The 26,853-nt window shown below is 42.8% G+C and overlaps 2 protein-coding genes and 1 long non-coding RNA gene across 5 annotated transcripts in view; 1 reads left to right on the top strand and 2 right to left on the bottom strand.

The window, feature by feature from the left end:
* Nucleotides 1-4,123: 4,123 nt before the first annotated feature.
* Nucleotides 4,124-6,731, bottom strand: LOC306933409. Its single transcript, XR_013791223.1, has 2 exons — nucleotides 4,696-6,731; nucleotides 4,124-4,626 (listed from the first exon to the last, which is right to left on the bottom strand). It is a non-coding gene; the product is annotated as an uncharacterized lncRNA (long non-coding RNA).
* Nucleotides 6,732-6,816: 85 nt separating this feature from the next.
* The window catches only part of fkbp15b (FKBP prolyl isomerase family member 15b), a 63,735-nt gene continuing 43,698 nt past the window's right edge, over nucleotides 6,817-26,853 (bottom strand). For 2 of the 3 annotated variants that reach the window (XM_079517353.1, XM_079517351.1), the window contains exons 25-30: nucleotides 25,928-26,038; nucleotides 21,952-22,059; nucleotides 11,449-11,895; nucleotides 10,737-11,146; nucleotides 10,019-10,172; nucleotides 6,817-7,029 (exon numbers count right to left, since the gene is read on the bottom strand). In XM_079517353.1, the coding sequence (XP_079373479.1) occupies nucleotides 6,946-7,029; nucleotides 10,019-10,172; nucleotides 10,737-11,146; nucleotides 11,449-11,895; nucleotides 21,952-22,059; nucleotides 25,928-26,038 (1,314 nt within the window). In that variant the 3' untranslated portion in view covers nucleotides 6,817-6,945. Of the gene's footprint in view, nucleotides 7,030-10,018; nucleotides 10,438-10,736; nucleotides 11,147-11,448; nucleotides 11,896-21,951; nucleotides 22,060-25,927; nucleotides 26,039-26,853 lie in introns of those variants that run through there. The other variant, XM_079517352.1, reaches the window with a different exon arrangement.
* LOC306934705 (uncharacterized protein) lies at nucleotides 12,684-18,164 on the top strand. The gene is made up of 3 exons (XM_079517398.1): nucleotides 12,684-13,260; nucleotides 16,769-16,855; nucleotides 17,916-18,164. Exons 1-3 carry the CDS (start codon nucleotides 13,144-13,146, stop codon nucleotides 18,087-18,089), a joined length of 378 nt encoding a protein of 125 aa, XP_079373524.1. The 5' UTR covers nucleotides 12,684-13,143; the 3' UTR covers nucleotides 18,090-18,164.

The following is a 26,853-nucleotide window of genomic DNA, read 5'->3' on the forward strand; positions in this document are numbered from 1 at the left end:
CCTCGGGGCACACCAGGCCAGGTCAGGTTGTGGCCTCACCTATAATAGGCCAATGTGAAAAGGGTGCCATTTGTTCTTACACCATTGATGGCAATTGGATGATTTGAGGCATTTTGTTCCAAAAATGTGTTTAGCTCACTGCGTTCATGATTTGAGGTCCACCAGTGACTTCATTGTTAGGCAGATTATTTTTAAACAAGATTATTTTTTTTATTTTATTATTATTTATTTTTTTATCCTATGAAACACAGACTGAGTAGGAAAAAAATTGTGACATTTTATCATGAACTAATTATTAGTGAGGACTAATTATATGAAGGTAAGTTGAAAAGTGGTGAAGTGGTCCTTTAATATTCACCAAAACCAGAGCACACCAATCCCACCACGGGACTCGGGATCAATTAATACCTTTACAACCACTCTAATATGTAGTATTTATTAATACCTTTACAACCACTATAATAATGGTGTAGTATTTATTAATATCTTTACAACCACTATAATAATGGTGTAGTATTTATTAATACCTTTACAACCACTATAATATGTAGTATTTATTAATACCTTTACAACCACTTTAATGGTGTAGTATTTATTAATATCTTTACAACCACTATAATAACGGTGTAGTATTTTCTGCAGCTTTATGTCCAAAAATCTCAACTCAAACGGGGAAAACTCAAACGGACATTACTTTCCGAAATTACGTCATAGGCCAGCCAAGTCTATGGACTTTAATGTTTGTTTAGGGCCTAACTATAAATGCTATGGACTTTGTTTGTTTATTATTGTCTCCACCAGGCCGAAGGCATGGGGAGAGAGTATGTTTTGCACTCCGTCCGTCCGTCCGTCCGTGTGTCCGTCCGTCCGTGTGTCCGTCCGTCCGTGTGTCCGTCTGTGAACAGCTAATCTCTGGCACCGTTGGCTTGATCGCAGCCATACTGTGCACACACACTCCCTGAATGCCAGAGCTGAACCTCTGCCCCAAAGTTTTCACATTGGCCTGTTATAGCACCACCAGGAGGCCGCTTTGTGCAAAACAAATGTTTTGACAGTACACCTACAGATTTTGTCCAAACATTACGCAAATTGGTACACAGTCTCTCTAGAGCCATTCAACGAAACGGGTCTTTCAGAATTTTCAGACTTCATCCTGATTGGCCAAGATTGGCTTCCAAAGTTCGCAGGAGTGCTCCGTTTCAAACAAAATGCTGCAAATCATGAACACATGGTGTGATTTCCGTGAAATTTTGCACGGACATTCCCACTAGGTCGAGGAAGAAATGCCACTTGAATATTTTCCACTCAGCCTCATGGTGGCGCTATAACTGGCCGATTTGCGTTTTTACCTATAACTGCACCGATCTGTGTAAAACCATGTATGCACACTCCCTAGAGGCCAAGGAAAAACCTTTGCCTGGAATTTTTCACATCTGCTCTTTATAGCGCCACCAGGAGGCCGACATATTTAAAACACATTTTCTAATATTACTCCTTCAGATTTTATCCAAATTTCACGCAAATCGGTACACATTCTCTCCATAGTCATGTGATCATGTGATTTGTTTGATTTCTCATAATTATCCATCCTGATTGGCTACGATTGGCTTCTAAAGTTTTCAGGAGTAGCCCGTTTTTTACCCGTTTTGTACAAATTGCCACAACTCTGCAACGCAGCGTCCGATTGCGGTGAAACTGTGCATGCCTATTCCCACTACTAGGCTGAGGAAGAAATGCCACTTGACAGTTTTCAAATCAGCCTCATGGTGGCGCTACAACAGGCCAAGTCGCGTCACACACACACACACACACACACACACACACACACACACACACACACACACACACACACACACACACACACACACACACACACACACACACACACACACACACACACACACACACACACACACACACACACACACACACACACACACACACACACACACACACACACACACACACACGTTTATATTACTCCTAAACATTTTGCCAAACACACACAATCCTATCCTCCTGGTGGAGACCTGTGCCCAGAAGGGCACTTTTTCTAGTTAAGGATCTGTTCCATATAGTGTAGCACAAGGCACATTTGAAGGACCCCCATAACCCTTACAGGTCCATTTGGTTCCATTTGTACATTCAGAGTGCATGCATATCAACAGCTCAGTGGCCTTGTGGTCAGAGCGTTTGCCTTGAGACTGGGAGGTCGGGGTTCGATCCCCGGCCGGGTCATACCAAAGACTCAGAAAAATGGAACCCAGTACATCCCTGCTTGTCCCTGCTTGGCACTCAGCATCAAGGGTTGGATTGGGGTAAGTCCCTGCTACATACTAGCGTCATGTCCAGGGGTTGTACTTGTACATCAAGCTGCCTCCTACTACAGAAACAGGAGATAAGCTCCTGCCCTATGGGCCTCAAGGCTCTGCAAGGCTTACAGGTCCATTTGGTTCCATTCTGTACACACTGTAAAGTTACACACCCGTAAGAGGCCCTGGATATCATCAACAGCTCAGTGGCCTTGTAGTTAGAGCGTCCGCCCTGAGACTGGATGGTCAGGGGTTCGATCCCCAGCTGGGTAATACCAAAGGGTTGGATTGGTGTAAGTCCCTGCGACATACTAGTCATGCCAGGGAATGTACTTGTTAGGCTCCTGCCCTATGGGCCACATGGCTTGGCTTGAGCTATAGAGCTATTTGAATTGTGAGTCTTCAGTGAAATAGTGGTGGGGGCAGATGACAAACTAATTTCTAAATCTAAAGTTGACCTGGCTCGTCTTCCTCCATGCTACTCTGCTCTGAAGAGAACCACCGTGTCTTATACAAGCGAGCTGATGAAGCTTTTTTGGAAAAAACAAAACCCTATGATGAAGGGCAGGGGGGGTTGAAACTAAAGAGTGTTTTAATCCAGTGTGTCCTGCAGTGCAGTCCTACCAACCTCACTGGTTGATCTCCTTGACACTGTCTGGAGAGCATGGACAAGAAGCCGACGAGATAGAGGAATTGATTTAATCGGCACTGATTTGTACACCAGCATGCCACGGGCACATGTGGTCACTTTAGGAACAGTTTCACTGAGATCCTTGACCCTCAAAACATAGGTCTAGACACCTTATTTGTTCATTTAAGTGCAATATTGGCTGAGATATAGTGAAAAACGATTATTTTGATAATGGAGGCACTCATTTGCATAAAAATGGTAGATGGGACACTTTGCAAACTTTTTAACATAGCTTATTCAAGTAAGAATTATTCCATGATGTGGAGTGAGTTCAAACTCAGTCATTCATTCATTTATTCCAAATGTATAGCTGATACTGACTGAATATACAATTTTCACCGATTTGAGGAATAGTTCAGAATTTTGGCTACAGAAAGAGTAATTTACAAGATAGAAAGGTTATCTTGGGCTCAAATTGAAGCTTAGGGATATGAGAAGTTTTCTATATACAAGTGAGGCAGTGATACTCACCATAATGTGTTGGAAAATAACCATCTTTGTTGTTATTAGTCAAGCGGACACCATATTTGTTGGTGTTTCTGAGGATGATGTGGGTCATATTTAAGAATATAATGGTAGCAACCAACCAAATCCTGTTCTGCTACTTACCCCTATGTGTCAAGATACTCCATGACCAATTTCAGACCACCATGTCTATTTATGTAATTTTAGTGAATTAATATTTGCCTTTACACAATTTCGCCAGAGCCATATACCAAAAAGGGGGTTTTGAGGTAGGTGGGACATTTTGACAACTTTTTATCATAGCTCATCATTTTCAGCACATTTTTTCCAAAAAGAAAACACTGATTAGAAGTATAATTCCGGGGGGTGCATGATACCCCCTTCCAGTGACTGTACTACCAGTGGTGGTCACACACACACACACACACACACACACACACACACACACACACACACACACACACACACACACACACACACACACACACACACACACACACACACACACACACACACACACACACACACACACACACACACACACACACACACACACAATGATGTCACAGGTAATTTAACGCCATTTATTTTCTCAAATGAAATTGTTAGCCAAAAAAAAAAAAGTGTAAAGGATTATGGGTTTGAAGCAGCAAGCTAACAGTTGGCTGAAGCCATTTATTTATTACAATACATTCTCAAACCAGACAGAGACAGACAGACAACCGGGGAAACATACCGCATCCATTCGGATAAATAAACAATTTGCTACAGTATATAATTTTAAAAATCTGCTATAGTAATAATTACAGACATGGCATGGCCCAAAAGACCACCGAATCAAAGCTGCCATCCACAACTTTCATTAAAAAAAAAAAAAAAAGTGAATAATACATTTTAAACAATTTATTTATAACCAACACCACTGCAGTGACTAATATAGTTGGTCCACAACCAGTAGGACCACTACTGTGAGAAGAAGATATTTAATGAAAGTCCAACAGAAACGACTCGCCTCCCCCCCCCCCCCCCCCCCAACGTGCTTTCCATTATAGCTCCGCTAAAGATTTGGGCACTTGACCTCGAAATTAAAAAAAAAATCTTCTAAATCCTCCAGTTTTCTGAAATAAATATTTTCACGATTTGTCAAAAATAGCAGACCTACAAGCTCGTAGCGCGCCACCGAGTGGCGCGCTATGAGCTTGTAGATCTGCTATTTTTCTTGCACACTTGCACTTGCACAGCCACCTGCGATGGAATCCCAGGGCAGGTAGGACTAGGGTTTGGGAAACTTTAGGATTTCAACGATTCCTTCTCAACGGTTCTCTAACGATTCCTATAGGGGGTTCCAAATGGACCCCTACAACAGGACTGTAACTCAGTTCTGAGTGAAATTAAAACGTTTGAGAACCACGTCAACAAATACTTTTTGTATTGGTAATTGTATAGCAGACGTCTACATACCAGAGCTCTTAAAAAAACCGGTTCCAGAAACAGCTCCAAATACAATGGAACAGACTCCGGTTCTTCAAAATCAACCGGGTCTGCAAAAGAAGCGGTTCCCGGGTCCCAACCAAGGTGAACTAAAAGAGGTTAGGAAGCGAAGACCGTACGTATACGGTGGACTCCATGTTGCTCCCTGGAAGGAAAGAAACATGCGCAATGGTATATGCAGCCAACACTTCTGCGTTCATGTTTCTTTCCTTCCAGGGAGCAACATGGAGTCCACCGTACGGTCTTCGCTTCCTGTCCTCATTTAATAGTCTTTGGTCCCAACCTTAGAGTATATATGAATAGAGACGGCACCCGGATTTGGTATTGCGTGGGCCCAAACACATGAACGTGCTGGTCTGTTGACTATCATTGTGCACGTTCACGATGACACGTGAACGCCGTTTCATACGTGAGCGCACATGAACGCGTGCAATGATAGTCAACGGCAGCGCGTTCATGTGTTTGGGCCCAATCCATCCCAGAATGCACTCTGTTCCTACCCGGAAAGAGGAGTGAAATCGCCTCATGCGCTTTAGAGCAACTTAATGCAAGTGGATGGGAGGAGAACTCGGGTGCCGTCTCTATTCATATATACCCTAAGGTCCCAACCCTAGGGTAGGACATGAACCACTTTACCCATTTTGGGCGGGAACCCCTTTTGGCGTTTTAAACATGTTATAATTTAGCCATTGAAAAATAGCAGATCTACAAGCTCATAGCGCGCCACCGAGTGGCGCGCTACGAGCTTGTAGATCTGCTATTTTTGACAAATCGTGAAAATATTTATTTCAGAAAACTGGAGGATTTAGAAGATTTTTTTTTAATTTCGAGGTCAGGCCTAAATGGGTTAAACCCTTTAGTCTTAGTGAAACGGCTTGAGTTACAATTACACTCTTTTTCCACGTCTACACCAAATCTGTTCGCCAAACATTGGCGATCTAGATTGTGGATCTGCCCCTTACTTTTCTTTTGGGGGGGGGGGGGGGGGGCATGCTGAGGTTCTTCCAAGTGGTTAAAAGTTATGGATCGCAGCTTTAAACAGTAACATTAAAAATAGACAGAAGAGTTCCTTTCCAAATGAAACATTCATAACTTTGGAAATGACAACTACACTTAAACAAAAACGACACGAGGGAAAATTAAAAAACGAAATCAAAAAGGTTAGTAGGTCATTCGTGGTCTAGTGACGAACAACATGGATTGTTTTGACATGATGTACTTTGGGGACAGCGGTTCTCAAAGTGGATTCCAGAGACTCTCTGGGTTCCTTTAGGGGGAGGGGTCCTAAATGTACCCTTATGAGTCTAAATCCGACGGTGTGTGAAAGACAGAAGTGAACCATTTGCTTTGGGAAATGGCCATTACTATAGAAACATTTTGGGAAAATAACTCTTCAAAATGGGGTCCAATTCCACCGTGGAACACGGATGGAGCCGTCGGTCTAATCGGAAATTCATAGCGACGGAAAGGACAACACATCCTCCACTCCACACAGCTTTAGCAGTAAGCTGTCCCCAGTCGAGATGTTCTTAACCCATTCTGGGGCGGGAACCCCTTTTGGTGTTAGCATTATGTTATGCTTTAGCTATTGAAAAATAGCTAATCTACAAGCTCGTAGCGTGCCACTCGAGGTCTGCTATTTTTTGAAAAATCGACTGACTGACTGACGACCTACATAGAAACATAGCTTTTCCAGAAAACCGTCGGGGTGTAGAAGACATTTTTAGAATCTGATCTCAGGTCAGAATGGGTTAAAACAGCGCATACTCACGGTTTCCACAACTCCCCCCCTCCTCCCTCCCCCTCTGTGTCAAGTGCAGTTATAGGAAGGACCCCACCCACCTCCCCCTTGTCATTTTCACTGGATCAGGTAGGTATGGGTGCCAGGGTACGTCCTTAATACGGTCCTGCGTAATATAAGGGGCCGTCCCACCGGGAAACATTCATAATGTAGACATTTTCTTCATGCTTCCGGTCGGCTCGACGTCAACCGAGCCAGTCGAGACCGTCGTCGTCGTCCTCGTCGTCCTCTCCGAACAGAGGGGCGGGGGGAGGACGCCCCTTCATGCTCTGTAAGCCAACACCACACACACACACACACACACACCTTACGGTTAACTAGCGGCAATGGTGATTCAATGCCAAGTCCCGTCATCAGATGGCGCTGTTGCAGCAGCGATTAGCGACCTGTGGGGTGTTTGCAAACTGGGCCACCCAGGTTAACCCATTCAGGCCCGACATCGAAATTAAAAAAAAAAAAAATCTTCTAAATCTTCCAGTTTTCTGAAATAAATATTTTCACGATTTTTCAAAAATAGCAGACCTGTAGATCTGCTATTTTTCAATAGCTAAATTATAACAATGTTTAAAACACCAAAAGGGGTTCCCGCCCTGAATGGGTTAATTTGGCAAAACACCCCAAAGACTTTAATGACAACATAACATAACCCATTAAAAGCATCTGTGCCATTTTAGATTTGAGCTATATTTAACCCATTTAGGACTGAGACCAGATTCTGCAAAATGTCTTCTTAAATTCTGACATTCTTTCTGATATATTTCATGTCAAGGACACCAAATATGTTGTTCCAGGGAATATATTCAAAGATTTGTGCCACATTTTCACGATTTTTCAAAAATAGCAGATCTATAAGCTTGTAGTGCTGCGCACGGTATGAGCTTGTAGATCTGCCATTTTTCAATAGCTAGAACGAAAATACATTGCATGGATGCACCTGGGATGTATCCTCAGTGATGTATCCCAAGGTCATCAGGGTTTCGGGTCTCGCAAACATCATACCCCTCACTCGGGTGACCCAGATCAAGTCCCGACTTACGTCCCAGTAGCTACCCTCGATCAGACCCCACTAGGGAAAGACCAGGGCCACACAATCCGTTTGGACCACTCCGGAACTACTCTGCCGGGACTGGGAGGCACAATTCTGGCAAGTGGAGGGACTAGGCTCTGTGGGTCGACTCCGGGCCCCTCCTACGTCTCACCAGGTCCACTCCTGCTCTCACCAGGAGTACAGCTTGTGCGTTGCACCAGACTCCCAGCACCAGACACTTCATTCAGGAGTGGGGGATTCTTGAGCCGCAATGGTTCTGCAGGCTCCACCGCTGGGCAACGGTAGTACTGCAGGCTCCGCTTTCGGCTCGAATGGCCCTCCTAAAGGCCTCACCGAAGGTTTTTTTTTTAAGTTTTAATGCTTATAACACCAAAAGGGATTCCCGTCCTGAATATATGGGTTATATATCGTTTGTCGGGTGGACAGAAATGATACCTGTAGCAACAGTAGCAGATCCACAAAGCTCAAAACATGCATTTCAAGCTTCTACAGTTGGAGGCCATCGATATTGTCCTTTTCTTTTTGCTGAGGTTTGCGTGATCTGCGCAAAAGGACAGTTAACCCATTTTGGGCGGGAACCCCTTTTGGTGTTTTAAACATTGTGTTATAATTTAGCTATTGAAAAATAGCAGATCTACAAGCTCATGAGCTATGAGCTTGTAGGTCTGCTATTTTTGAAAAATCGTGAAAATATTTATTTCAGAAAACTGGAGGATTTAGAAGGATTTTTTAAAATGTTTAGGTCAGGCCTAAATGGGTCAAATGATAAGGGACAATATCGGTGGCACCCAACTGTAGGGCTAAAATATGGAGATAAGGTTTCTGCCCGACAGCAACGATAAATAGCAACATAGGTATTTCAGAAAACGTTTAGGATTTAGAAGGCTTTTGTAGAATCTGTCTTTTAATGGGTTAAAGAATGAATGTAAAAAATATATAATAAGGATGCGATAGTGCATGCACATCCACTATAGCCAAGGTGATGGACAAACGGCAATACAGGAAGGAAAAAAAAAAACAGCGTGTTGCAGACTATTTTCTCTTCCTCAAAAAAATATAATTAGACATGTTACTTCTATTCTTTATAACGTTGGGGGGGAAAAGAAAAAAAAAGTGTTTTCATCGTGATACCAATAAGCACACTATGTTGGTTCCATTGATTAACCCATTTTGGGCGGGAACCCCTTTTGGTGTTAGCATTATGTTGTGCTTTAGCTATTGAAAAATAGCAGATCTACAAGCTCATAGCGCGCCACCGAGTGGCGCGCTACGAGCTTGTAGGTCTGCTATTTTTTTTAAATCGAAGAACGACTGACATACAAACATAGCTTTTTCAGAAAGCTGTCAGGATGTAGGATGTAGGATGTAGGATGTAGGATGTAGCTGTCAGGTCAAAATGGGTTTTTGAGCCAGAACACAGATCAACGGTAAACCCGCTGCTCTACTGTGATCAAAACGATCTATCCGGGAGTGACAATAGCTTCACGTTAAATCTAAAACGCACACGTTACTGCACAAATAAAGCGACCACAAATAAAGCGACCACTCAGCAAGGGAGCGATGACAAATTATACTGAAACAAACTCACTTTTGATTTGCCAGTTAACTGTACCTTTTTCTGCTAATAAATGACGCGAGGCAAAACAAGTGATCATTACAGATAATCAATGAAAACAATGAGAGCAACAAGCAAATCTACAAATTAACACAAGACAACACCGGCGGTCGTTAACACAGGGAGTTTGGGGGGGGGGGGGGGGGGGTTTAAAGCAGGTTGCTGAAATCTGTAGATCAGTGGTTCTCAAAAGCGGGGTACAGGGATCCCCCAGGGGTCCATGAGGGGGTTCCAGGGGGTCCCCGGCAAAAACAGTTAATATATAATAAATATCTGTCGTTTTAACCCATTTGATGGGAAAACTGCTGATCAATAAGCTTCTAAATATGCCATTTAAAAATATATATATTTGTATATATATATATATATATATATTTATTTATTTTTAGGGGAGTAATGGGACTGCAATTCCGGGGGTACAAATGGAACCATTGGTCCAAGTTGTACACTCTCAAAACTATTGTATACTTATAGATTGTAGTCCCAGAGTGATAGAAAATGGTCTGTGGCCTAACGCGTGTCAAACTGGAGGTCCTTGACATTAAAACGCTTGAGAACCACTGCGTGTAGAAGCCCTGTACGGAGCCTTCCTCACCAGCTCCTCCTCCTCCTCCTCATCCTCCTCAGCGGGTGGTGCCGGCGGGAGTTTGACAGCAGCAGCGCTGGTGGTGGTGGTGGTGGTGGTGTTGGTGGTGGTGTTCGCGAAAAATGGCTCCTCTCCATTTTCCTTCCCTACCCCCTCAGTCAGACTGAGAGCATAGTATCACACAGGGAGGGTGAGTAGGTAGGTGTGTGTGTGTGGGGTGGGGAGGGGGGGGGGGGCAAGGGAAAGGAGATGAAACAAGGATGGATGATGGAGAGATGGAAATGAGTGAGAGAGAGAGAGAGAGAGAGAGAGAGAGAGGTGGTTGGTGAGGTTAAAAAGATGAGTGTGCGTTAAGGAGGTTAGGGAGTAAAGAGAAAGACAGAAAGGTGGCGAGGAACAGAGAACAGAAAGAGAACCAAACGAATGAACTGAAAGAAGAGAGAAACAAAAAAAAAACAACAACAACATGACGGGGAATGAAACGCATGATTTCAAGACAGTGAATTTTAGCAGGATTTCATGCAATTATTATTAGGGAGGGATGAACAGACTTAAAAACATTGGGCATCACACTTCAAAACGGTTGTAGACTTTGTCAACTGGACCGCTGTACTTAAGACAGATTTGTTCAGTCAAGTCAAAAAAAACGGTGTGTAGATCGGCTATTTTTGGCTCCCCCCCAGAATATGGTTGCTGGGGGGGGGGGGGGGGGTCGTGCAGGACTCACCTTGTGACCTTGTCTGTGCTCCTCTCCTGCAGTGGACTGGGTGGAGGCGGAGGTTGGGTCGGGGGCCCGGCTGTGACTTTGGGAGTCGTCACGACGTGCTCCCCCCCTAGAGGGCCTTTCACATCGACCCTCTGCTCCCCTAGAGGCCCTTTCACCTCCACCCCTTCGTCTTTGTGGACCCCTAGAGGGCCTTTCACCTCCACCCCGTCGCCTTTGTGGACCCCGGCCGGTTCAGCCGATGCGTCGGACTCCGTCTCAGAGGTCGTGGTGCCCTCCTCCTCCTCCTCCTCCTCCTCCTCCTCCTCCTCCTCCTCGCCGGGCCGTCCGTCGCCAGCCGACACCGCCGTAGAAAGATGGGCGTTGTGTTCTTTGTGCGGGTGGGAAGGTGGTTCCGCCGCAGAAGGCACTTCCTGTTAGGGGTGCAACAGTTAATTGTACTTATTGATTAAAAACGGATTATAAAAAATAAATAAATGTAGCCTCCCCCCCTCCCCCTCTCAAATCTTTTTACAAATAGCGGAAACAAGCTCGAAACAGGTAGCAATGGGAGACGTGAGCTTGTAGATTGCCAATTCTTGTGCGACAGTATTGTACAACCAAGTATAAACATAAGTATGCGAGTGGTTAATCAGACTTTAATCGATTGAAATTTATTTTAAATTAATCGCTAAGAAAGTAATCGTTTCGAGTTGCAGCCCTATACTTCCTGTACCTGGCCGCCGGTCGCTGCCGCCGCCTCCTCCTCCTCCTCCTCCACCATCTCTGGCTGGGCAGCCGCCGCCGCCGGGCATGCTGGGGGATGATGGGTGACCTCTGTGCCCTCCGATTGGCTCTGCATCTCACACTCAGTCTCCTCCGCTGCTGCTGCTACTTCCTCCTCCTCCGCGGCCACATCACTGCTGGGTCGTGCCTCCGCCTCAGCCCAGGCCTCTCTGGGCTGACTGGACTGTTCCTCCGCTTCCTCCTTGCCGTTCACGTGCAGCAGCGCGTTCCCCGGAGCCCTCTCCTCGCCGTGGTGGTTCGCCGTGCTCTCGTCCTCTTCCTCCTCCTCCTCCTCCTCCTCCTCCTCCTCTTCCTCGTCGTCGTCGTCTTCTTCGTTGGTGCTCCGTCGCGAGGAGCGTTGCCCTGTGCTGCCGCTCAGGAGCTGTAGAGTTACGTTCTGTGAAAGAGTCAAACGGATCTCATCAACGTTTGTTTAGTGGAAGATTGATCCCTTCAAAATCCACTTTTAAAACACTTAAAACATACACATATGCTTCATTGACTGGGATCCCCCAGGGGTCCATCTTTGGCCCCCTACTTTATTCCCTGTACACCAACACTCTTCAATGGAAATAGTCGATCATCTCACATGCATTGTGTTGTAGGTAAATTTTTTGCCAAATATTCACCTATTTATTTTTGTTTGCCAAATGTTCACCTACTATGAAATTCCCAGAATAGAGGTGCTAGGGTTCAATTAACCCATTCTGGACGGGAACCCCTTTTGGTGTTTTAACTAAGCATCGTTATACTTTAGCTATTGAAAAATAGCAGATCTACAAGCTCATAGCACGCCACAAGCTTGTAGGTCTGCTATTTCTTTTCTTTCAAAATACTTTTTTTTTTTCATTTCGATGTCAGGTCTAAATGAGTTAACTATTCATTTTTTCCCCAGTTGCCCAGTTCCATTTTTCTAAATTGTAGATTCTGGTGATTTTGCATGCCAAATTCACATAGTAATCTTAATGCTATTTAGAAACATGTAGTAAGTTCCCTTGCAAAGAACAGTTTATTATGAAGGGAGGTTTCCGATTTACAGCTAAATATTGTATGCATGTCTTCAGGTAAAGGCATCGTTTAACTTAAATGGTACCAATGATTCACCCCCAGCACAGCATCTCTTATAATTAGCCTTCATTGGTAACACATGTGAAGGCAGCAAGGAAGAGGCCCCAATTCCTTTCAAACATGGCTGCTATGCAAGGAGCCTATTGACGTCAAGCCGGCTGGCCTTGGAGGTGTCCGTCCCTTACCAACCATTCCGGTTCTGCGAGTGAATTAGCCAGCGGGCATGTATGGGTGTGTTATGGCAGCTAGCTAGCTGCTCCATACCCTGAAGGCGGCCTCCTGTTTGGCGAAACATCGGTTCAATACAAGTTTCTAGCATCGTGACTACGAGCTGTGCGGCCTCTTTTCTTTCTTTGCCCAAGTTGTGTCTCCTGCGGGCAGCACCTCCCCAATACTGGCGAGCGCCACTACCTTTTTGTTTGCTATAGGTAGCTGCTATAAGCCCCAAAAGCCACATCCTGAATGATAAAACCTGTTTGTCGAAACTGTGCCAGGCAGCCACTGTTTGTCACCACAACAGCCACCTAAACTCAGTCACTGTCAACACAGCCACAAGGTTCACCTTGGGATCCAGACCATGATGGAGGGGAGCGCACCATATCGACCCATCGACCGCCGCTACAACATGGACGCTAGCGACACAACAGACCCTAACGTAGACCAGAAGGCCGACGCGGTTAACTCCAAAGATGAGGTACGGTACGGTTCATTTTGACGCACTGGAAAAAAGGAGGAGGCTCCTGCATTTAAACATCGGCTAAATGAAATGATTAGTACCGCTTCATTTTGAGAGCAATCTGAGAATCCCATCGGCAAATAGAGAATAAGGTACTTGTCAAAGGACAATTTGATAAGGTTTGGCTGCCCCTTGTCCGTTACTTGAGTAGAAGCACACAAATACACAGTATACCACGGATGTGGTTGACTGTATAGCATCATCATTTCAGATGTTGTTTTACATGACAGTATTTCAGGAGGGATTTTTTCCTTTCCTTTCTTCTTTTTGTTTTTCATAAAAAAGGAAAAAAACAATGTATACTGTACCAATTGTATAATAATTTGATAATGATAATGAATTTGACTTATATAGCACTTTTCCAAACACAGTTACAAAGTGCTTTAATAACAATACAAGTTAAAACAACATACATAAATCAACACAAGGAAATCAAAGGGTAAGCAAAAACAACAAACAGAAAATAACCTTTGTGTTAGCATTATGTTATGCTTTAGCTATTGAAAAATAGCAGATCTACAAGCTCATAGTGCGGCACTCGGTGCCGCGCTATTAACTTATAGATCTGCTATTTTTGAAAAATCGAAGAACGACTGACGTAGAAACAGCTTTTTTTCAGAAAACTGTCAGGATTTAGAAGACATTTTTAGAATTTGATCTCAGGTCAAAATGGCTTCAAACAAAAAGGCAGAAGCCGCGAAGATAGCGCTTTAACATAGAGATAATGTTTGTAGAGGCGATTTGAACGAAGACGCTGATTTCGCCTCAGCTCCTCAGGTATAGGGCATTCCACAGCGTGGGTGCCGCCCGGACTGCAAGAGGAGCGAGGCTTTAACCATTCTGTTCTACTTTAGCTATTGAAAAACAGCAGATCTACAAGCTCATAGCGCGGCACCGAGTGCCGCGCTATGAACTTGTAGGTCTGCTATTTTTGAAAAATCGTGAAAATGTGGGCGCAAATCTTTGAATATTATATTCTTACAAAGCGAACGTTTTTAACTCAAAAGCCTTACTTCTGTGGGGGTCAATGGAACAACATAAATGGTAAATGGTGCATTTATATAGCGCCTTTATCCAAGGCGCTTTACAGAGATTGTGCATTACATTCACCCATTCATACACCGATGGCAGCGGAAACCATGCAAGGCACCAACTAGCACATCGGGAGCAATTAGGGGTTCAATGTCTTGCTCAAGGACACTTCGACAGTAACTCTGGGGGAGCCAGGGTTCGAACTGGCAACCTTACGGTTACAGTCCAGACACTCTACCCCTGAGCCACCGCCGCCCTATAACATATTTTCAGATGGGGGGGGGGGGGGGGGGTCGGCAGCCTAGTACATATATTTTAGGCGGTCCTTGACATGAAAATGTTTCAGAACATGGGTTTTTCAGAAAACTCCAAAAAAAAAATTATCGGCCTCAGGACTAAGTGGGTTAATGTAGCTGGGAGCCAATCCCTGCCAGGCTTTAAAAGTTATCAATAAGATTTTAAAATCTTTTTTTTTTTTTTTATGTTTTTTTTGTGGCTTTCTTAGTGTGGTTGCCCTAACAGGGCAACCACACTATTGTTATTGTACATTTGGATACTTTGCCGCACTACTCCTCCCAGTTTTTGCTGCGCACACTCGAGCCATATGTCAAATCGACCGGCTTCATCGGGAATCGTGTGCTTGTATTTTGCTAAGAGATCCGTTGTATAGTTTAATTGATATTAATTAATTAGTTATCCATAGACTTATAATGGGGAAATCGAAGACTAAATTTAAGTATTTTTTTCCCTTGGAGACGCCATATTTACAAGACTTGGGGGGAGGTTCATAATAATTATGAAAATTAATTGAAATGGAATTACATCTGTCGGCCTCATGGTGGCGCTATTACAGCCCACTTTGCGTTTTTCCCTATAACTCTTGAACCGTAAGTAGTCAAATCTAAATTTATTTTTCCATGGATTCCTTGGGTCATGATGCATTTCCACATATAGGCCACGCCCATTTTCGTCAGGGAAAAAAATCCTGCAAATTTGAATTTTCTCCAAAACACACTTTTGGCTCCTCCTCCTACAGATTTTGTCCAAATCTCACACAAATCGGCACACATGATCTCCGGACCTATCCGATTAAAACCATCCCAAATTTGAATCACATGTCCCGGGTGGTTCAATCAACCAAGTTCCAAAAGCAATTCCATTTTCATCCATAGGGGGCGCCGCAAATGCGAAAAATGTAACCGATTGTTGCAAAAACATGTTTTTGGGGGGATAAATCCCCTCCGAATTACTTACGCATGATCACAAGGTTGACGAGACATTGTAATTGGCTAGAAACATTAGTGGGAGGGGCCTATGTAAGTGACTGCGGCAACCACACTTTACACTTTTTCAAAATTGCAACCTTCTCCCTTTTGGCGTTTTAAGAATGATGTTATACTTTAGCTATATTCGGTTTCAAAACAGGCCGTATGCGGGTACACTATAGTAGCTTTTCGTGCTGGGGCCCTTTACTTTAGAATATGATAGACTGACTGATCAGCTGGTTATGTTCTTTCACCACTTAATTATTTGTATATGTAACAATACATAACATTATATGAGAGCCGCTATAATTAAGATTTCCAGGGTGAATGCCTCTGACTTAATTGGCCTAATTTTCTACAGTGCCACCCTGCTATTTGGGCCCTGCAGGGCTTGTGCCCAGAATTTCCCATTCAGGAATCCAGCTCTGACGCATCTCCAAAGCTAGGCAACAGTCCCTCCCCCTACCATGGACCAGGAAATTAATCCCAATGCATTTTTCCCATAGACATTTCAGAAAGTATTTATTTAAAGACGGTTACGCCGCGGACAAAGCCAACTCGAGTCGTGACAACTCATGACAACACAAACAATATTTTGGACCAAACAAATAATTACAAAGAAGAAAAACAACAAAAAAAGTGTTGTAACCTGCCGTTTTTTTCTTCTTTCTAATTATTTTTTCGGCCCCAAAAATTGTGTTTGTTGTCATGATTTGTCACGACTCGAGCTGGCTTTGTCCGCGGCGTAAACGTCTTTAAATAAATACTTTCTGAAATGTCTATGAGGAAAATGAACGGAGAATAATTTCCTGGTCCCTGGTAGGGGGCGGGACTGCGACGCTCTATAGTCTTGCAGCTGAATTCTGAACCAGTTGGAGGCGGGAAATGGATTTTTTTGCAGAGGCCATATATATAGGCTATTACAGAAGTCTAAACGAGATGAAATGAAAGCGTGAATTACCTTTTCAAGGCTATATTCCGAAGCTGATAATTTAATAAAAAACGTATTTGACAAAGATGAGGTACGTGGTCAGTTGAATCAAGTATAGCCAGGGGTTGCAGGGAAAACAGGACCACAAGCTTGCCTTTTTGGACACTTTTATCACAATGTTCTCTCACTTTTACCCTGTTGGACTTATGTCGTAATAATAAACTCTTTCCCTCTCCAGGAAGCAAGGATTGCTAGTGCGGGAATAATTGACGGTCGGACTGATACGTTGGACAGCTTCAACTCTTGGCTAACTCAGAACAAACAGGTATAGCCACACTCTCTTGGGTTGTGTGGTTCAGTTGTTCCCACACCGTTTTATGTCAAGGACCCCCAAATTGACACCATTTTGACCCGAGATCAGATTCTAAAAATGTCTTCTACATCCTGACGGTTTTCTGAAAAAGCTATGTTTCTATGTCAGTCGTTCTTCGATTTTTCAAAAATAGCAGACCTACAAGCTCATAGCGCGCCACCGAGTGGCGCGCTATGAGCTTGTAGATCTGCTATTTTTGAGTGGTGCAACCACTCCAAGGAACAGCAATGTCCGTGTCCGTGTGACACCTATGTGACTCGTGTTAACCTATGTTTGTGTGTGACTCATGTGTGACTCATGAGTACCAGTAGGGGCGCTGTCGTGCCAGACAGCGCCCCTACAAGCTCACAATTGTGAGCTCACAATTGTGAGCTTGTAGATTTGCTATTTTCAAAAGATTTTTACATTTGAAAACGTGAAATGGGAGATTCTGTATATACTTTTTGTACTTTAAGTAAAAAAAAATGATACCAATACTTTTGTACTTTTACACAAGTACATTAATGTCTGTTACAAGTAAAAGTATTCAAGTAAAAGTATAAAAGTACCAGACTTTTACTTATAACAGACTATTTCTATATTGCAGTATTGATACTTTTACTTAAGTAACATTCTGGTGGTACACTTCCAGCAGTTGTTCTTTTCCAGGCTTAGTTGGTACATAAAGTAATAGTCAATTAATTAACCCATTTTGGGCGGGAACCGGGAACCCCTTTTGGTGTTAGCATTATGTTATGCTTTAGCTATTGAAAAATAGCAGATCTACAAGCTCGTAGCGCGCCACTCGGTGGCGTGCTACAAGCTTGTAGGTCTGCTATTTTTGAAAAATCGAAGAACGACTGACATAGAAACATAGCTTTTTCAGAAAACCGTGAGGATGTAGAAGACATTTTTAGAATCTGATCTCAGGTCAAAATGGGTTAAGTCAGAGGTGTAATAGTTATAATAGGGGTGTAAAAACCTTCCCCGCCCGGTTGACTTGTATACGTCTCGTTTTGTTTTCTGTGTCCAGGGAGCGGCACAGTTCAAATTGTTCCTGCTGTTTGCAGTGATTTTCTTCCTGTGGATGCTCTACATCTTGCACGGCGCAGACACAGCAAACAGGAGCCTTTTGGAAATTCTCGTCCCGATCGTTTACAAGATAAACAACATCCATTCGCGAGCGGCCAATGGAAGAGACGTATAAAGGAAGCACTGCAAAAGCACAGCATTACAAACAAAAAAAAAGGAAAAAAATAAATAAATGTGAGATAAACCTTTCCGTATAGCAGTGAGTGGTTTTCATTCAACCTTTTTCATGTAGAGAGAATTGAGATTTAGCGTCTCAGAACCTAAACTAAAGAATATGTTGTTGTAGTTGGACAATTCCATGTTGTATTGATGTGGTACCATTACATTAGGAGAGATAAGTTAGGCAAACATATATATGAGAGAGAGAGAGAGTTTTATTTTGATCGTCTTGTTCCACTTCTGCTTTGGCAATGCAAATGTATGTTTTCTCATGCCAATAAAGCTAATTTGAATTGAATTGAATTGAATTGAATTGAGAGAGAGAGAGAGAGAGAGAGAGAGAGAGAGAGAGAGAGACACACACGAAGTCTCTCCAGCTTTTCAGAAAATACATTTTTAGGTCGGGATACCAATTGTATCCAATCGGGAGTGGAATTTCCACAGGATAAACAATAAGTGAAATTGTAAGTGAAGACCCAAAGAAATGAGCCGACAATATTGGATAAGTGGATCACTATGAAACTGAAGCTGATGTATGGGTAGTTTCTCCTGATTGGCTGAAATTTGGCCCCACAGACACATAGCAGGGTTCCCCAATTCATTTTCCTCAAGGGCCATATTTTGACTAGGGAACCAGGCTGGGGGCCCAGTACGCGCTATGAGTACGCGCTATGACTCTCCTAATGGTTTGATTCCTGATGAAGACCCGGAGGGGTCGAAATGTTGATTCCTGACCAGTGGCGTTTCCAGGAATTACATTTTGGGCAGGCAAGATGTGTTAACCCATTTTGGGCGGGAACCCCTTTTGGTGTTTTAAACATTATGTTATAATTTAGCTATTGAAAAATAGCAGATCTACAAGCTTGTAGGTCTGCTATTTTTGAAAAATCGTGAAAATATTTATTTCAGAAAATTATATTTAGAAGATTTTTTTTAAATTTTGAGGTCAGGCCTAAATGGGTTAATTGTCGTCGTCCCAGCGCACAATCGTAGCACTAAAGGTTTTCAAAGAGATATACCTGCCAGACGAGTAGCATACAAAAGGCTGAAAGGCATGCATTTACATTCCAATGGGTGATTGAGGGTCGATCTGCTCTACAGCAAACGGCCAATCAGCTGTCCACTAATAGTTCTCAGGTCTTGTTTTTGTCCTTGTATGGATTTTGGCCAGGCCAGAAATGGATTTGGACAGGCGGACGCCTGTCCTCGCCTTATTGTAGATACGCCTCTGTTCCTGACCATGTATTAACCCATTTAGGCCCGACCTAAAAAAAAAAAAATCTTCTAAATCCTCCAGTTTTCTGAAATAAATATTTTCACGATTTAAAAAAAATAGCAGATCTTCAAGCTCATAGCGCGCCACCGAGTGGCGCGCTATGAGCTTGAAGATCTGCTATTTTTCAATAGCTAAATTACAACATAATGTTTAAAACACCAAAAGGGGTTCCCGCCCAGAATGGGTTAATGAACTACTGGGAGCTTATCAACGGTGTGCGGACACATTACCTTCTTTCTGTATGTATATTTTTGACCAGCACCCGATATAAAAAAAATAATTGAGATGTGCGTGCTTCCCGTTTGGATGTTCTCTCATCTCTCCTAATGGAGTTTAGATCTCATGGTGGTCCGTGGCTCAAAAGCGGAAATAAATAATGGACCTCGATATTAAAAAAAAGGGTTGAAAATCACTGCTCTATATAGTCCGGCAGCCGACAGGCTTCTTTGGTTAAAAGTGGGAAATTTGGTATATAGTCTTTTTTTATTGGCCTAAAATATTGTCTATATACATACATTCATTCATGAATCCACTTGCTGACCGGCTGTTAGTATTGGGCAATTATTTTTTCCATTAACATCCTACAGCAGGCAAAATTGTCAAACTAGGGGGTTTTCATGATTCTGAATCCATTCCAAGCATTCGTTTTGAACAAAAAACACTCCTTGGGCTAAAAACGGCCATAGACGTCATGACAAATGTGATGAGGTCAGCACTAATGTGATGAGGTTAGCACATTTTGGGCAAGTGGCTACGGCTGTTTTTAGCCCAAGGAGTGTATTTTGTGCAAAACTAATGCTTGGAATGGATTCAGAATAATGAAAACCCCCTAGTTTGACATGTCACATGCTACTGCCATAGGATGTTAATGGTAGGGTCACAAGAAACCCCTATATAAAAAGAAAATCGGTCAGCGTTTTTTTAAGTGGATTCATGAATGTATGTATATAGCCAATATTTTAGGCCAATAAAAAAAAGACTATATACCAAATTATCCCACCCGTCCACCTTGACTGCCGGACTAATAGCAATGATTATCAAAATATAGTGCTTTTATAACCTTTTTTGAGGGCTGCCCCATTGCAACTGTTGTTTTGGGTATTACAGCTATTGTATTCCCCCCAGAAATTCAGTGCACGACGACGTGCTTTGTACTTTGAATCCCCCTCACTTGTAATTTGGACCTGTCAATTCAACAATGACGCCATCGCCATGGTTGGTCTATTGAATAATTTTGAAACGATACAAGTTGGCAACATCAAATCTGCCTGGCTGTATGAATTTTGGCTGGTTGAAGACCAAGCGGGCTGCGGCATTTTGGATCAGTTGGAGGGGCTTAAGTGCACATGCCGGTAGGCCAGTAAGGAGGGAGTTGCAATAGTCAAGTTTTGACAAGACTGTTGATGACAAGAGTAAAGCAACTTGCAATGGGCCTGGTCTACAAGATTCGCTACAACACAACACCACTAAAATACCAAATGTACCTGTGAAAATACTTCCTTAATGTCAACGAAGACCACCATCACAACACCAGAGGGAGTTCAACAAACTATAGTCAAGCCAGATTCATAATATAAACCCCAAATTCACGTCATTCACGTCAGGATTGGACAATCGACATGGGGAAAATTCACATGAATCAATGGCAGTAAACGTGTTCTTAACACATTCAGACCGTAGGACGTGTACAAACGTCATATCTAATCCAACCGATGGATCCAGTGGACGTGTACACACACGTCATAGAGCTTTTTTTGAGTGGTGCAACCACTCCAAGGAACAGCAATGTCCGTGTTCAACTATGTGTGTGACTATGTTTGTGTGTGACGTTAATGAGCACCAGTACCAATGAGTACCAAAAGTGGCGCTGTTGTGCCAGAAACAGAGAGAGAGAGATAGTGCTGCACTGTTGCCTGCTAATGAGAGAGAGAGAGGGGGGGGGGGGGGGGGGGGGGGGAGGGGATTTGCACCACTCAGTTCACACGGGTGTGATTTTTTATTGATATCAAACAAATAAAACTCCTTGCCGTTTCGCGCAGCCGTTTACGGCTCAGATAGAATGCCTCGTATCTCCTAATCTAGGGAGCTCTCCATGGTTTTGACCAGATGGGCATACTTCCGTCTTCCTTTCTGACTTCAACATGCCTCTCGTTTAATATATAGTTTAATAGTAACGCTTCTGGGGGGAGGGAGGGGTAAAAAGCTCAATAACCTTTGTATGCTATTTTTGACTCATATGTGACTTGAAAAATTAATAAAGAAACTTTGATCCAAAAAAATAAAATAGTAACGCTTCTAGAGAGGTAAGCAAGCAACATTATGCCTCCTGTTTTTTTTGGGGGGGGGGGGGGGGGGAACAGGAAGGCGGGGCTTTTCAGAGTAAAATCTCCCATATCTTCTGGCACTCTAGCGCCTTCATTTTGAAGGAAATCCCGGCACTCATCATTGTGTTAATGGTAGCCTCTCTTACCTTAATGGTACCAACGATGACCCCCAGCACAGCCTGGCCCGTGTACGACTCACTGAGATCAAACTCTCTTACCTTAATGGTACCAACGATGACCCCCAGCACAGCCTGGCCCGTGTACGACTCAATGAGATCAAACTCTCCGCGTAGAGAATGGAACACGCCATTCATCACACGCTTCACCTGCAGAGAGAGAGAGAGAGAGAGAGAGAGAGAGAGAGAGAGAGAGAGAGAGAGAGAGAGAGAGAGAGAGAGAGAGAGAGAGAGAGAGACACACACACACACACAGTTACAAATGGACCCTTGCATGTCTAACTCCAGGTTCAATCCCTGAATTACTTGTTTTAGGTACAGCTAAATCTTTTCAATGCTATTCATTCATTTCAGAAATGTGTATTTGCAAAACCTTTGTTTTTTTTTTATGATGTGGAGACAATAAAGACTACCATTATCATTATTATTGAAGGTGGTAACAGTACTATTTGCTCAGTACAACATTTCGGGGGCATATTTAGAATGTGTGCAGGGTTGAGTATGTTGAATCTAGTTTCCATTAATGAGGATTTAGTTGACACAATGAAATAAAATGGCGATAGTATTCCGTGTGGGGCAGACGGCCTGTCACAGCCAGATTTGGGAGAGCAGTAGCTTTGTTGTTGCGAGGAAAGCGGTAAAATGAGACCCGGAAGTATCTCTGGAGGGGGCGCTCACGTCACGGCTAAAATACTGAATAGACAGCTGCAGGCTGCATCTTCCTGTCATTACAAGGAGAGCGAGCGAGCAAGAGAGAGATTGCCCATAGATTAGATATCATATAGGCTATATATAAGTCCTTTTATATATGTGATGTCTAATATTGCCCATCCGAAAAGGTCTCACACAATGTGATAGTCAGAGCTAACGTTACTTATTTATTTATTCGCACAATAAAAAAAATCAGTACAAAAAGGCAACATCAATAAATACTAGGCATGTAACGATTCACTCAACTCACGATACGATTCGTATCACGATATGAGGTTCACGATACGATTTTTCACGATATTAAAAAATATATATATATTAAAGAAAAATTACGTTTTTTTTAAATTTTATATAATTTATCCTCCCCCCTGAGATGTTTTATTTAACTACATTGCAAAAGAAGTAGCATTACTTTTGACAGTGCAGAAACATAATTGCCTTCCTTGATGAGCATCAACGACCATCATCACCTGGGCACAGTCACAGACACACACAGCTCCCCTCTACAGTGCTCTACTACTGAAAGTGACTATCATTTCTCTCCAAAAGCACTTGAATATGATTCATATCGTCTGGATTAATATCGATATATATCTATATAGGATATATCGTTACATGCCTAATAAATACATGGTTCTCACCCAGGATAATAAAACAAATAAGTAGACGGTAATCAAACATTGGTATGAAAAACAACAAATACAACAAACAACACTTGTGTGCAATTGCATGTGTGTGTGCGTGTCGTGTGCACTGTGCGCCGCGCCTAAGTGGTACATGCGTGTCATGTCTGTCTCTAAAGGCTCATACATAGTCTGGATTTTCGGTGGTGGGGTGACCACCGAACTACAACATGACGTCACAAGCTGCGGTGAAGAGCAAACCACTGCAACCGCTCCAGCTTTTTTTCACCGGAGCGGTGGTCACCTCACCACCGAAAATCCAGACTATGAATAGGCCTTAAGGGCTAATTCATAGTCTGGATTTTCGGTGGTGAGGTGACCACCGGAGCTGAAATAACCATGAGCGGTGGTGAGTTAAAAAAAAATCACACCCGTGTGAACTGAGTGGTGTAAGGTCTTATATAGACTGATCAGCTGTGGTCTGACGTAATGTCTGACGTAATGAAATCACACCCGTGTGAACTGGGTGACCATAGCAACCATGCTCATTTTTTGGTACGAACAGACAGACACGTAAACTAACAAAGCCAATTGTAGGAGTGGTTTACACCACTCAAAAAGAGAGAAGGGCTGGGGCGGTGGTTTGCTCTTCACCGCGGCTCGTGACGTCATGTTGTAGTTCGGTGGTCACCTAACCACCGAAAATCCAGACTATGTATGAGACTTAAGTATGCAGAATAGAACTACATTAGAAGTTAAAAGCAAGTGGAGATGCTTGCTTCATGAGGCTGGCCCTCAATCTAGTGAAGACGAGGAGTTGGCAATAAGTATGTGTGTATTCCAGAGTAAAGAACCTCTGTCTTTAATGGAGAACTGGCTAAGAGTGGTACGGCTGAAGGGAGGATGGATATTGTCAGATATTGTCTAGTATTATAATCATGAACTTGAGAGTTGGCCTTAAAATATTCTTTGAAAAGGTGTAGGAAGCATATTTGGAAGGTAAGTGCATTTGTAGATGAAAGAACAGGACTGTACTATGTTAATCAATGGTCGCCAAGGACTTATTTAACTTCTTTTTCATGATGTACTGGAGCACCAAGGACATGTTTTTCGTGTTATTTAACATGGTAAAAAAAATATATATATATATATATATATGGTGGCGGTCTGGAACTTTTGGCGCCCCCTGGTGGCGGTGAATGTAATGTCATAGATAGACAATACATTTAGATCTTTAACCCATTTAGGCCTGACGTCGACATTTAAAAAATGTCTTCTGAATCCTCCAGTTTTCTGAAATAAATAATTTTACGATTTAAAAAAAAATAGCAGACCTACAAGCTCGAAGCGCGCCACTCGGTGGCGCGCTATGAGCTTGTCTACATGATCTACATGAGCTTGTAGATCTGCTATTTTTCAATAGCTAAATTATAACATAATCATAACGTAATGTCTTTCCAAGACCATTTTTCATCGACTATAGGATTCCTAGGAACTTGGGTGGATGAAACTTGACTAATTTCAATCCCACCAATAGAAAAGTATATATTTTTTTCATTTTACTTACAAAACTATAAAAGTTGATTTATTTACATTTAGTGATAACTTATTTGCAAGAAACCATTCAGATAGCATAGCTATGCCAGAATTAGCTTCCTCAACCCATTTAGGCCCGACGTCGATTCTACAAAATGTCTTCTAAATCCTGGCAGTTTTCTGAAATAACTATGTTTCTGTATCAGTGGTGCTCAATATTTCATGTTAAGGACCCCAGAAATTATATGTAATTGGCCGCCGACACCCCATCTGAAAATATGTTGTTCCAGAGAGAGCCCCCAGAAACAAAGATTTGAGTTAAAAACGTTGACTCTGTAATATATATATATTCAAAGATGTGAGGCACATTTTCACGGGTTTTTCAAAAATAGCAGACGTACAAGCTCGTAGCGCGCCACTCGGTGGCGCGCTTCGAGCTTGTAGATCTGCTATTTTTCAATAGCTAAAGTATAACATAATGCTATAAACACCAAATGCCGTCTAACTGATATCACGATGGTAGGCGTAGCGCTCCACCTCAGCACATCTCCCAGAGGTTTAGCGCATTGAAACGATACCGACAATAAGCCTCTCGGACTTACTTCGCATAATCATCATCATGTCTTTAATTCCTTTGTAAATGTCAGTTATTTGCCGTATCTGTCCTGTGTGCATTTTCTTTTTCATTACCAGAAATGTATTCTTTATTCACAAACGTTCCAAACAATTAAATCGTTAATTGCAACCATTTGTGACCAGATTTGACTGAGAGACTGCCATCGCACACATTCCAGCTTTTCACCAGAGGAGAAAACGTTTTTTTTCAAAAATGAGTTAATAGCACAGGCAGACTCTTCACATACTAGAGCATGTCTGAAATAAGTGTCAGAGCTGATATCGACATGTAAATATGAAATAATAATATGAAAGTGAACCTTTCAAGCCTGTTAACTTGCTGTTTTCTGCAAGACATTACTCTATAAGCCATATCTCCAAAACTGGTGGGTCAAACTGAACAACCAATATGTCAATTTGAAGCTATGATTCCCTGCTTTCATATGATATGAAAAAACGAAAATTCAAAAAAATCCAATGGCAGTCCCTCAGTCACATTTAGTCACATTTGTGTGACAATCAATGTGTCTCACCTCATTGGCCGTGTCTCCGTGACTCTGGTCTGCCAGTTGTTTCTCCACTTCAGCCACTCTGGCCTCCAGCTTGTCCTTAACGGACGCAGACTGCCTCTCCAGAGCCACGTACTGACAAAAACAAAAACGACATTAGGAGTGCATTCCTTCCTCACTCATAATGCACATTATCCCACCGTCGTCACGGTGTGCGTGCGTGTGTGTAAATTAACACAATGTTGTCAAAGGTGGACATAGGAGGGGGGTAAAGCGCCCCTGAAAAATATGCCATCAGTGATTGTCAGCTTATTTGCCTACACGCAGTGACTCAACACAAGACAAAACATATTGTGTACAGTTGGAGGCCATCGATATTGTCCTTTTCTTTTTGCTGAGGTTTTGCGTGATCTGCGCAAAATGACAGTTAACCCATCTTGGGCGGGAACCCCTTTTGGTGTTTCAAACATTATGTTATAATTTAGCTATTGAAAAATAGCAGATCTACAAGCTCATAGCGCGCCACCGAGTGGCGCGCTACGAGCTTTGTAGGTCTGCTATTTATTTCAGAAAACTGGAGGATTTAGAAGGATTTTTTTTAAATTTTGAGGTCAGGCCTAAATGGGTCAAATGATAAGGGACAATATCGGTGGCACCCAACTGTATCTGTAGGCAGGAATGCATAACATGCCACGATTTAACGAGCGGGGCTGACTGCGATCAGGGACAAACCATTAGAAAAGAAAAAGTAGATACGACGACGACCAACTCAAAATAAAAAAAGGGACTTTTGTGCAAAAACAACAACAACAACAACAACAAAACGGAGCCCTAAAGAGGCAGACATAAATGCATTCCACAGCAATGCATCATAATCATTTAACCCATTTTGGGCGGGGAGCCCTTTTTGGTGTTTTAAAGCATTATGTTATGCTTTGGCCATTTAAAAA

This window comes from Electrona antarctica (assembly GCF_951216825.1).
Source record: "Electrona antarctica genome assembly, chromosome: 12".
Lineage (NCBI taxonomy): Eukaryota > Metazoa > Chordata > Actinopteri > Myctophiformes > Myctophidae > Electrona > Electrona antarctica.